Below are 12,760 nucleotides of genomic sequence, written 5' to 3' on the forward strand. Positions count from 1 at the left end.
TTAAAAAATAAAAAAAAGACTTGACCAGTGTTGCTAGGATTGCTATACTTATTATGAAGTATAATAAAGAGCCAGAACAAATCCCCTTCAAATATACAATTATTATTTTTCTGCAATTTAATTTTGAAAATACCCAAACCGTGACCTTTCTGCAAATCTTGCCCTGCCCTAATGAAATTTGTTTTCCCACTCCTGGAAGCTGAAATGGTGCCCTCAAGCACAGAATTAGAGCCCCAAGCTGGGCTTTGCTTTATAATTTCACAATTCTTTCAGTGTAAACTACTGAATCCAAGCAGGGGCACAGGTCACAGCCTAATATTGTTCTCATTCTCTCCTTCCAGTTCCTCCCCCAAGCGAATAGCAGTTGGTTAAATGACCTCTTTTCTCAGCCATTGATTTGGAAACTTGCTGCTAATTGATTTCCCTCATTCAACCAGAAGCTCTAGAAATTCATTGAGGCTTTACAGTGAGCTTGTGGGAGATACACTTCGCCTTGCTTGATAATTTGCTGGGATGAGCTCTGGAATCCAGATTCTACCCTGCAGAAGAAAAAAGCCTACGCTGCATTTCAAATCTACATCCTTACCTAAATTAGACTTCCACCAAGGCCCCTACTCCAATTAGAATGTGTTGTGTTGCCCTGAAGTACAGAGCTTTCATCATTCCCCTTTGGCAAATTAGAAGCTGAAATTTCAGCAAAATATGGAGCTGAAATGTCTATCTGCTGATTGATGGTCCTGTTCTCAAGCTTTGTAATCTGTTCTATCAACATGAGCCCCAGGTTTGCTAGTCGAGAGCTATTTGATTTACACTATCTGATAAGTGTGCCTGGAGGGGAGTGAAGTTCTGTTGTTCCCTCTGATTAATTTGAATGGGAGCTTTCCAATGTTGGGAACATAAAGCCTATTTGGAAGCTAATTTCGCTTCTAATACATTATTATTATTATTATACCCTTTCCTCCCCTTTGAGATGGCTGGTAAAGAAATGTCTCTGAGCATATGCAAAGTATGCCTGTCACAGGGTTCACCACAGCAAATCCCCCATGTGAGATTATTAGGTGATTTTTTTTAAGAAAAAGAAAAATTCAAGCAGGTAGAATTGAGCCCAGGGAAACTTTTATTTTAGAAGTTTGTTTTAAAAGCAAACATTTCCTGGTGTGGACAGAAGGAACCATCAAGAGGCTTTACAGATAGTCAGGTAAGGCTTTTGTGCAATGATTAAGACTGCCACCTCATTTAAACAATGTTAGTCAATTAACTGTATGGGTTTAAGTCAATTACACCCATACACATGAGTAAAAACAGAACAAGCAGCATGCATACTGTCTTTGTTTCTAGATTATGGACGTGTGTCAATCAGTCATAATCTTAGAAGAATAACCTCTTCCAATTTGCAACACAGAAAGCAAAATGCTTCTTTTGAGATGATTGATGTTTCCCATCTGCAGTTGTTATATATTATCAATAATTATAATATAAATCTGTTGCCTGATTAATTGGTGGCACCTTTTTATTTGATTACAAGTTTTAATTCATTTAATCAAACCTATGAATCAGATATTATTAGCCACTTTGTAGTGAAGGATCCACACAATCTTTTACTGAAGAAAGTGCTTCTGTTGTGTGGAAATCACATGCTTCCGGCATTCAAACCACAATTTGCTGCTGCAATTTTTATTTTTAAAATGCAATGTTTATTTTAAAACTTTGCAAAGGCAATAAAGACCTGCTCTTCTGGCCATAGATAACTGCATGTCCCTGTGCCCCTCCCTGGCTCAGGGTCCAAGGTTATTCATTGTATGGGAATGGGTTATTGCTCTATTTGGGAACTTGTTAACAACGTGACTTTGCTCCCAGGTCAGTCTTCCTGTCCTTCATCTTTCCCTTATATCTTGCTCAGTCTTCAATCGTACCTCTGATTTCCCATGTGGTTTCTATTGTTTTACTGCCATTTTGACTCAGAATCATAAATTGATTTTCTTTTAATTTGAAATGCTGAACGCATCCCAGTAGCTATACATACAGAACGGGAGGGGCGGGGATTTGAACTGGGGCTCCTGTTATGTTCCAAAGAGCACCACAGTGTATGGGACTGACATGCTGCATGCAAATCATGTGGTTAATACCGCTCTCGCCAGGTGTGGTCTGAAGGCACAAGGCTACCTACCTGCCTTGTTGAAGCTGATCAGGTCTTAAGCTGGTCAGTGTGTGGATGAGTGACTACCTGGGAATGTGTACCAAACCATGCGGTCCATGATGGAGGAAAGCCAGGATATGAGCATTAGGAAATAATAAGTTAATAGAATTTGGAGAGAGCATGAGATTTCTAGGGCCATTTAGGAGCGATCGCCTAAAAAATGGTAATTCTTGCATCTTAGTACTTCTCCACAGCCTAGCAGCTGCTTACCTGTGGGTCGGAGAGGCAGGCAAGTTTCAAACAAAATTGAAAGTGATTGAGGCTTTGCTTCCCCTATCATGTGAACCCACTCCTTTTGCCTGTCTCTCAACTCTGGGTACATAAGCTTTTGAAACAATGCAAACATCTGTTCATCAGAGAGGAAAGCGGGGATGTGTGTGTGTACACAGAAGTGGTGATTCCTGCCTTAAACAGGTTGATCTTATGCATGTTCTCTCTCTTGCAGAGAAAACATCAGAGCCCCGTTATCCCTTAAATTTATTATGTTACAAGCTTTGGTGGGTTACAGTCCGCTTAATCAGATGCATATATGTACATGCCCGTTTCTCAGGCTAACACTTTACGAAGTGGATTGTAGTCCATGAAAGAGACCCAGTGTTATATAGTGGTTTGTGTCGGAATAGGAAACCTGGGCTCAAATCCCAATTTGGACACAATGCTCACTGGGTCATTGCCTCTCAGCCTAACGTACCTCATAGGGTTGTTGTGCGGATTGACCAAGGAGGGGAAGAGCCATGTAGGCTGCCTTGAGCTTCTTGGAGAAAAACCGAATACTGGTTGGCATCCACCTGTCTCGGGAGACAATGGAAGCTAGCACCTTCTGTGTAAAGCAGGCATGGCCAAACCTGGCCCTTCAGCTGTTTTGGGACTACAACTCCCATCATCCCTAGCTAACAGGACCAGTGGTCAGGGATGATGGGAATTGTAGTCCCAAAACAGCTGGAGGGCCAAGTTTGGCCATGCCTGGTGTAAAGTCAAACAGCGCCCATGACAACTTTGATAGGGGGGGTTCATGATAAGCGAGAAATAAGTGCCATAAATAAGTGAATACAATTAAGCCATAACATTTTTGATAGTCTTTAAGAGGCCAGGAGGGGGACTTGCTTTAAGCGGTGCATGCTTCCTCAGAAGCAGGTTCCACTGTGTTCGGTGGAACTTACTCCCGAGTAAGTGAACGTGGGGTCGCAGCAGCATAAGCCTACGAAAAAGAAAGAGCAACTGTCCACCGCAAAGCGGGCAACGGAGCTGCCGGACTTGGAAGGAAGCAGCAGAGACGCGAGAAAGGGGAGAGGCTGGCAGGCCAGTGGCAGCCGAAGCAGCGCGGGCTCTTTCCCCCGCTGCCGAGAGCGCGCGGCTGCAGGAAGGGAGCGCGAGGGCTCCGCTACGGCAGGCCGCTTTCCCGCCGTAGCCCGGACGGAGGCCCCCGCCATGGCCAAGCACGTTTTCCTGACGGGACCGCCAGGTAACCCAACCCGGCGGGAGCGGAGACGAAGGAAGGAAGGAAGGAAGGAAGGAGGGCGGGAGGGAGGCCCTGTCTGTGCAGCAGCCGCGGTGCTGCGAGGCTCCTGGAAGGGAAGGCGGAGGCAGAGCTCGGCAGAAACCAGGCCTCCTCTTCCGCCGCCTCCTCCCGGGCAGAAAGCGGAGCGGTTCCTCGGGCGAACTTACTTCCGAGTAACTTACTTCCGAGTAAACGTGCTTAGGGCCTCACGCTCCCCCGCCCATTCTCACGATCCCCCTCGGCCCTCGCCCTCCCCTGGCGTGTTTTGAGTCGTCTGCACTGTGTGGTTTCTATCCCGAAACCTTTTTAAACTGGAAAGGTTGGCTTTTAAGTGCGCAGGCTGCAGTCCTAGGTGCACCCACTTAACTTGACAAGAAGCCCATGGAACCCGGTGAAATTTACAATAAAATAACTAACAATAAAATAATCTGAGTGGTAATAGTGTGTAGCTGGGGCGGGGAACCCTTTTCAGCCAGAAGGCTTCACTCCCTTCTGGACGACCTTTCTTTTTGGGGTGGGGTGGGTGGGTACATGCCAGGGGCAAAAGTGGACAGAGCAATGAATGCAGATTTCAGTTTTGCACACCAGGCTAAAGTCTACACTGGCGCTTGTGCATCCCTCTCTGTCCTGGAAGCCAGAGGCATTATGAGAGATATCAATGTTGCACACTCAAGGAGGAATTTCCAAAATGCTTGGTCCCCAGGCTTGAGGTTCTCTGCCCTGCTTGGACTACCGTATAAACCTACAATTATTTACACTCTGAAATGAACCTTGTTGAGTTCAGTGGGGTTATTCTGAAGTAACTACAGATAGAATTACAGCCTTGTAGTGCAATACTATGCATGCTTATTCAGAAGCAAGTGCTACTGCATTCAGCAAAGTTTACTCCCAGGGAAGCAGGTGCAGGATTGCATCCTGACTTAATTTAGCCCCAGTGTAGAAAGCATGGTTAGGATTGGCTGTAAGCCTGTTCTGCTTTAAATGCCAGTACTAAATAAAGGAAGTCATTTGCACTGTTTGTGAGAGACGCTTCTCACTGGTAATATTTATCTATATAACAGCACATAACTCATTTTATCATCTTTACTAGACACCTGCGGCTAAGAAAATGGCCTGATTACTTCAGATATTAGGAATTCCGCCTCCGCTTTCCACATTGCTTCTGAGCCCCATTATCTCTTTTTTCCCCAGATCCAAATATGTCTACTGAAAAGTATTCCAGAAAGACACCCCCCCAATAGCATAGTGTTTAAATTAAACCAGGCTTCTGTTGTCTTAGTATTGTAGGTTGCAAATAGGTATGTCCTGTTCTCTGTAAATAATACAATAATGATAATATCAAACCTTAGCATTTAAACGTTTTCCACTCAAGACTGCAGCACATAGTATGAGTGTAGTCTACTTCTGAATAAGGATGCATAGTATTGTGCTGCAATATCTATTCTGTTACACCATGAAAACACACAGTTTTTTGTTATTTACGGAAGAAATATGGAACTGGATTTATCGGACAAAACACATTTAACTTTTTTACAGATCTTGCATATTGCTATCATTATTAAGGTTAATTTCTTTTTCTTTCCTTATATAACTCATGCCACATTTTTTAATCCTTGCAGGTTTTCGAAACCCTATCTGCCCATCAGTTAAAGTGCAAACACCCGTTCTTCTCATTAACATTTAGTTTGTGTGACTTAATTATTAAAAAATGATTTAGTACATAAGATCTAAATAATGTACAATTATCACTGTCCTCCTTTTTTATTGGAGTAAATTGGATTCCTGAAAATTTAAATTATGAGCCAAGGAAACAGTCATTTATCAGTGGATGCTAATATGATTATACAAGATGATGGCAATAGAGCTAGGGGTGGGTGGAGGTTACATTAATAAGCAAAACTCTTTTATCGTGTAGTATTCTAGAAGATGCAGAAACTGAGATGATGGCCCTCATTTATCACTTCTGGGGATATTTGTCACTGGGGATATTTGTAATAGAGAGGGCTACAAAATAGCTAAGCAGATGCTCTTGCATTTTTTTAGACTGTCCCTCTCTCTTAAAAACTGACACTTGGGAATGTATCAAAAAAAAGAAAGAAAAAGACAATGGATGTATATGCAATGACCTAATATGTTACAGGATGCGGGTGGCGCTGTGGGTTAAACCATAAAGCCTAGGGCTTGCCGATCAGAAGGTCGGTGGTTTGAATCCCCGCAACGGGGTGAGCTCCCGTTGCTCGGTCTCAGCTCCTGCCAACCTAGCAGTTCGAAAGCACATCAAAGTGCAAGTAGATAAATAGGTATCGCTCCAGCGGGAAGGTAAACGGCGTTTCCGTGTGCTGCTCTGGTTCACCAGAAGCGGCTTTGTCATGCTGGCCACATGACCTGGAAGCTGTACACCAGCTCCCTCGGCCAATAACGCGAGATGAGCGCCGCAACCCCAGAGTTGGTCACGCCTGGACCTAATGGTCAGGGGTCCCTTTACCCAGGGCCGTCTTAAGCACCTTTGGTGCCCTGGCGCCGTGGTGCCCGTTTTCCAGCGCGATGGGCGGGCGGGCTTAGCGCGCAGCCGCGGTCGCCGAGGGCACTGCTGTGCGGCGGAGTGGCCGGCCGGCGGGCAGGTGCAGCTGCGTGGCCCCCCCGGCGCTGTGGCGCCCTGCGCCACCCAACCTGGCCGTAGAGCCGGCCCTGCCTTTACCTTTACCTAATATGTTACTTGCCTGGGAGCTCCAAAATGCAAATGGCACAGCCTTGACCATTCTCCCTCTGAAGCAAATGGGGAACAATCTGATCACAGTGTGTAGGAGCATTTGCCCGGTAGACCAGACCCATTTTGTCATGTCTTCATGTTTCCATCTCATATTTCTGCCATGATAAGGGGCACAAAGACGTACAATAATGATGACTCTGGTGTGCATGGTGAATTCTTCTCAGCATAACTTGCAGTGCAGGCTGCCACAACTGGAGGCCAGTTTGGATGATGCATCCATTGCGAGGGCAATGTGTGCTTCAATTAGGAGGAAGGAGCCAAAAGAGTCCAGAAATACATATGTGTATTTGTTTTATTGGACATCCGTGATACTGAAAAAAGGCATAAAAAGCACTCTTCTTGTTATAGGAATTGGAAAAACAACACTGATTCAGAAAGCCACTGAAGTTTTAAAATCATCCGGTATCCCTATTGATGGATTTTATACAGAAGAAGTGAGAGAAGGTGGCAGGAGAATAGGATTTGATGTTGTCACTCTGAATGGAAGAAGAGGAATTTTGTCTAGAGTTGGGTATGACGTTTAAAATTCACATCCTGGCACCTAATCTGGGAACGCCTTTGTAGAATGCACAACTGGCCTTTGAAGCTCCTGTGCTGCTCATTCAAGGGTAGCTGGAATCAGATGAACCGTTGGAAGTGGTGAATAAGATTGTGAAGTCGCTGTGGTGATCTATAGTGTTAACTTGTTGCTGCCAAACAGCAAAAAAAAACCTCTTGTTGCAGAAACCAAGCAAAGTATCAGGGCATGCAATAAAAGAGGCAACAGGGGCAGGGATAGCCAGGGTCCATCATAATGATGTGCAGCGCAAATGACAAGCAGCTGTACTCCCAGTTAAAATTTACGGCAACTTTCTGGAACAATTATATGGGTGTTGAGCCAATCCCACACTTTTTTTTTCTATCACCCCAGGGCAGTTACCCGTTTTTGTAGAATTCTGCTCTTATGGTAGTAGCTGCCGCTTTCTGGTTCCATTGTGATCTTGTGCATATATCCCACCAGGATTGCAATACAGTATTATTAGCAACCTTATTAGCAACCCTCTGGGGCATCTAAGAAAGATGCGAGGACATTCTAATGGGATTAAGGAGGGGCACTGCAAGGGCATGTGAGAATTTTGACATGCTTCACATAGTCTGAGGGTTATCTGCTAAGGAACAGGGTTCTAGAATGCTTTAATGTTCACTGTGTTGGGTGTTTTCTCCCTTCCTTCAGCTCTGGTCCCTCCACGGCAAGGCGTGAATACCGCGTTGGCCAGTATGTAGTGGATCTAATGTCATTTGAACAGTTGACTCTTCCTTTGTTGAGAAATGTGAGTAATATTTTGGAATTTCTGGAGAACAATATGACTTAGGGTGAATAAGACATGATGAGGAGTTTATAGTGAAATGTCTTGTACTCTTCTATCTTGGTAGAGCTTAGATCGAGCACCCCTTTTCATTGTCAGCTCCATTTATGAGTTTTCGCAGCTCCCACCATCCTTCTGTCCCTCTGCACCCACAGCTCCCTGTTTGTCCGTCTGTCCGTCTGTCTGTCTCTCCCCAGCCCATCCTCTTGCACTCCATGGAAGATGGTGGGTTACCCAGAGTGGACCCACAGCATTTGGAGCCCCCTCCCTCCCAGTTCTCGCATTTGGTTTACAGGTTCAGATTCCTGTTCAGTTGCAAAAAGGTACAAACGATTCTCAACACATGGCTTACAGGACTATTGGGAAGCTAAAATGCCACTGGAGAAATTTGCAACTGTGTGGGTGACTGTATAACTGCCGTTATTCAGCACCATTTAGGTTTGGGGGTAAATGCAATTCCAAGATTAATCAGTGATGGGATCACTAAACAAATTAGAAAACACTTAGCGTCCTGAAAATTCTCCAGGAATGATACTGACAAACTAGATGCTCTACCATAACTCGTTTATCCTGCGGAGCTCATCCTGCGGAGCTCATTTAATACAGATATGCCTCCTTTTAGGAAAGTACAAAGGCATTTCCTGTAATTTTTTTCTTTCCTTTTAAAAAGCATCATAGAGTATTTAGCAGCAGGGTAATAAGTGGCTTGGACAGTACGACGAACCCCAGAGGGTGAAATAACACCACTTCAGCTAGCTTCTGTCAACTGTTCTTTCAGTAGATGTAGGACCATATATGTAGTCAGACCAACATAACAATAATTTTAAAAATGATTTTGAGTGGGGGGGGGAGGATGGGGAGCACCAGCAGATAAAGTTGGACACATAGGAACAAAAAGGCATGGTGAAGTACCGTAATGTAAAACTATTGTTTGTTAAAGAAATAGGTGATCTGAGATGTAGAAGCGAAGCTTCTGGGATCTTTGTTATATGACAGGCATCCCCAAACTGCGGCCCTCCAGATGTTTTGGCCTGCAACTCCCATGATCCCTAGCTAACAGGACCAGTGGTTGGGGAAGATGGGAATTGTAGTCCAAAACATCTGGAGGGCCAAAGCTTGGGGATGCCTATTATATGACTTGTATCTTAAGCTGAAATCCAGTACACATTTAACCTGGGAGTAACGCCCTTTGAACTTAGTATTATTTACTTCTGAGGAAGCACTCGTAGAATTGCCCTGTTATAATGATGCATTGCAGATACACAACTTTTTTTTCTCAAAAGTAACACACAGGAGGTAGAATCCTTTTGTTCTGTAATTTTAAATGCTGGAATTTGGAAGCAGCCTTTACTGACCAAATTACCAGGGAGGTCAGATCAGTTTTATGTTTAATATTTAATGGAAGATAAAATCCTGAGGATATCCCTGATAGTGACTAAATTTCTATCAGTAGCAGTGAAAATAAGAGAACAACTCACCTTCTGAATCTGGAAGGATATCTCAAGGGGCCAAGCAGAGGTTATTATGTCACATTTCTGAATCTGTTTTGCTCTAAGATTCTGATCTACTTTGTATGTTTTAATTTTATTTCTGGTCTATTGACAGTAATAAATTGAATGAATGGTTGACATATTGACTTAATCTACTAAATTTTCTTACTGGTGGCTTCAATCAGATACCTATATTTTCCTTATAGGCTGATCTTGGCAGTAGCACAGTGAAAAAGGTCTGCATAATTGACGAGATCGGCAAAATGGAGCTCTTCAGCCAGTCCTTTATTCAAGCTGCTCGTCAAATTCTGATTGGATCAGGAACTGTGATTCTTGGAACGATCCCAGTGCCTAAAGGAAAGCCCTTGGGGCTTGTGGAGGAGATCAGAAGTAGGAAGGAGGTGAAGGTCTTCAATGTAAGTAGGCTAAAGATCCACTGAGCAAGTTTTCATCTTTTGCCCATTGTGGAGTCTGGCCCAGTTTTAGCAATCACCTCTTACCACCGTTTGGTTTGTGCTCTGGACAGGATTGCATGTCCTTTGGTGGAATGGGTTTCCTGCTTGTGAGGGGCTCATAGTTTCATCCTTGTCACTAGAGACTATGGGGATTGATCTTGGGATCTTCTTTGGGCTAAGCATGTCGTCTACCAACAGGATGGTGTGTCCTCATGCACTCAGTTATATGGTAGACGCTCGGATTGCGATTTGACGCTTCTGCGCATGTGCAAAGCGTGATTTAGTGTTTCTGCGCATGCACACGCGCCGAAACCCGGAAGTAACTCGTTCCGGTACTTCCGGGTTCAGAACCCGAAAACACGCAACCCAAAGCATCTGTAACTCGTGGTATGACTGTAGTCATATGTAAACCTTAGCTATGGTGTTCAGCTAATGAAAGCAGCTGGCTATAGAGACCTCTGTTCATGAGTGCATCAGGGGCCCAGCCTACAGCCTGGTCAATTAACTTGAGTGCTGGCCCATTTAAAAGCCACCCTCCCAGTCCATTAGATATTTTAAGGCAAGAGCTTAAAACAAATGCAACAAACTTTCTTTTTTGCTTGCCACCAGGTGGCGCTGTGGTTAGACCACTGAGCCTAGGGCTTGCTGATCAGAAGATCGGTGGTTCGAATCCCTGTGACGGGGTGAGCTCCCGTTGCTTGGTCCCAGCTCCTGCCAACCTAGCAGTTCGAAAGCACGTCAAAATGCAAGTAGATAAATAGGAACCGCTACAGCGGGAAGGTAAATGGCGTTTCCATGTGCTGCTCTGGTTTGCCAGAAGCGGCTTTGTCATGCTGGCCACATGACCTGGAAGCTATACGCCGGCTCCCTCGGCCAATAATGCAAGATGAGCGCACAACCCCAGAGTCGGTCACGACTGGACCTAATGGTCAGGGGTCCCTTTACCTTTAGAGGCAGGAAAATATTTCAGATTCCTTGGGACCAGCAACAGCATGAGAGGTGTCCAAGAAGCTCTGCCTACCGCTTTCCACCACATTGTTCTCTTGTTGCTTGTTTGTGTTGGAAGACCTTTTAATTCGTCTGCCTGCATAATAGCTCTTCCTCCTGTTTGTTTCTGGCACCTGGTAACAGCATGTCAAGGCCTCTTTAGATTGAACCTCACGAAACCAGAAGTACCAGACACAAAATCAATGCAGGCAAATGCCCAAGATGTTCTTGATTCATTTGTGTCAATTTAGTTTGATAGAATCTTCTAAGAATATGGATTTATAGTTCCACTTTTTCCCCTATCTCATCAGCAGCTCCGTTCCCCAGATTGATTCTGCAAGTTGATCTTTGCCCAAACATCTTTGGTTTCCCCTCACTTGAAATTGTCCAATATAGCTCATGCTAATTTAGGTCATGCATGCTTGGGATGTTCATAGTGTTTTGCCTGTAATAGCTTTCAGCCCTCTGGAAGGAGGATCGTTGTGCCTCCTATCCTTTCCAGGGCCCTCTTTCTCTCTGCAAACATGGCATATATAGTTCACTCATTCATAATTTACCCCTCTTGGATCTCTTTGCTAGTTTGGTAATATGCCACCGACACCCACTGCATCTGGTTGCATATTTTCACATCTGCAGCAGCACATGCAGTCTATTGAACCTGATTGCTGTGAAGCAGTTAACATACAAATCAGGTAATTTGGAGGTGGATACCTTGGGGCCAGAAAGAAAATTTCTCTGATGGTGGAATTACAGTGAACAAATTATTATCCACTTCCTCAGCCTTCCATATTGACAACTATCACAATCAGTGTTCGAAACTCCCATTGTTCTATGCCAGGCATATGCAAACTTGGCCCTCCAGTTGTTTTGGGACTTCAATTCCCATCATCCCTGACCACTGGTCCTGTTAGCTAGGGATGATGGGAGTTGTAGTCCCAAAATATCTGGAGGGCCGAGTTTGCCTATGCCTGTTCTATGCGCCTTTTGCGACAGGGAATTTCATTAGTGTGAGCAGTTTCTGAACTCTGGGCACAGTACTGCACCTAAGATTTCAGATTAAAACTGCAGAGTGGAAGGAAAGGAGAACCTTTTTCTGCCTCTCCACTTCCAGCTACTCTCTCAAGACTGGAGAAGAGACCCTCTTAAGAATATTAGGGGGGTGGGCAGGGAAAGGACTAGACAATGTGAAAAATGAACCTAATATTTTAGCTGCAGTTCATTCATTTTCAGCTTTGTATTCTTGCTATAAAAAAGTGCACCTAGACATTCTGTTGTTGCGCCCATAACCTAGGTTTAACGTGCCATTTAGCTCCTAGCTTTCATATCTCAGTTTCTAACACTGGTCACAATAAATAGCCAGCAACGTTAACTAATCCATCTTTTTTTCTGATTCTAGATTACAAAGGAGAATAGAGACAGCATTTTGCAAGAAATTGTGGCAGCTGTGCAGAGCTGCCTAAAATGATGCACACCACTTTATGCGTTCTTTCCATCCCAGTGCAACCTCCATCTTTTTATTTTTTAAATAATTTTTATTAAAGATTTTCTTCATTTACAAAAGCACATGCATTGTCTCTTTCTTCAGGTTGTGTTTTCTACAGATCAGTTGCATTTGTCCTGAGACATTATTGTTATATGCAGTTTAGGGTTGGGAAGAAAAGGGGGGAGAATGGGAGAGAGGATAAAGCTTATGTTCATTTCCTTAGTGTATGTGTGGGGTTTTTGTGGGCGTCCCTTGGGTAGCTTCTCTTTCTATTTCCTTGTTATGTTTCCTTGGTGGTGAGAAAGGTTGGGGTGGCCTAGGGTGTGGTTGATTGTCTTTGGTTGACTGCAGTGGGATTTGTTTGTGCCGGGGGGGGGGGGGAGGAGTTGTTTGGTTAAGTTAAAACAAAATAAAAAAATTCCTTCCAGTAGCACCTTAGGGACCAACCAAGTTTGTCATTGGTATGAGCTTTCGTGTGCATGCACACTTCTTAAGATACCTGTGCATGACAATGACAAACTTAGTACTGGAAGG

At 44.2% G+C, this 12,760-nt stretch overlaps 1 protein-coding gene across 1 annotated transcript; it reads left to right on the forward strand.

Annotated features, from left to right (window-relative positions):
- Positions 1-3,570: 3,570 nt before the first annotated feature.
- On the forward strand, positions 3,571-12,303 carry NTPCR (nucleoside-triphosphatase, cancer-related). Its single transcript, XM_035110639.3, has 5 exons — positions 3,571-3,659; positions 6,814-6,976; positions 7,679-7,775; positions 9,508-9,717; positions 12,140-12,303. Exons 1-5 carry the CDS (start codon positions 3,626-3,628, stop codon positions 12,206-12,208), a joined length of 573 nt encoding a protein of 190 aa, XP_034966530.1. The 5' UTR covers positions 3,571-3,625; the 3' UTR covers positions 12,209-12,303.
- The last annotated feature ends 457 nt before the right edge of the window (positions 12,304-12,760 follow it).

The sequence above is a fragment of the Zootoca vivipara genome, chromosome 3 (genome assembly GCF_965207765.1).
Source record: "Zootoca vivipara chromosome 3, rZooViv2.hap1.1, whole genome shotgun sequence".
Taxonomy (NCBI): Eukaryota; Metazoa; Chordata; class Lepidosauria; order Squamata; family Lacertidae; genus Zootoca; species Zootoca vivipara.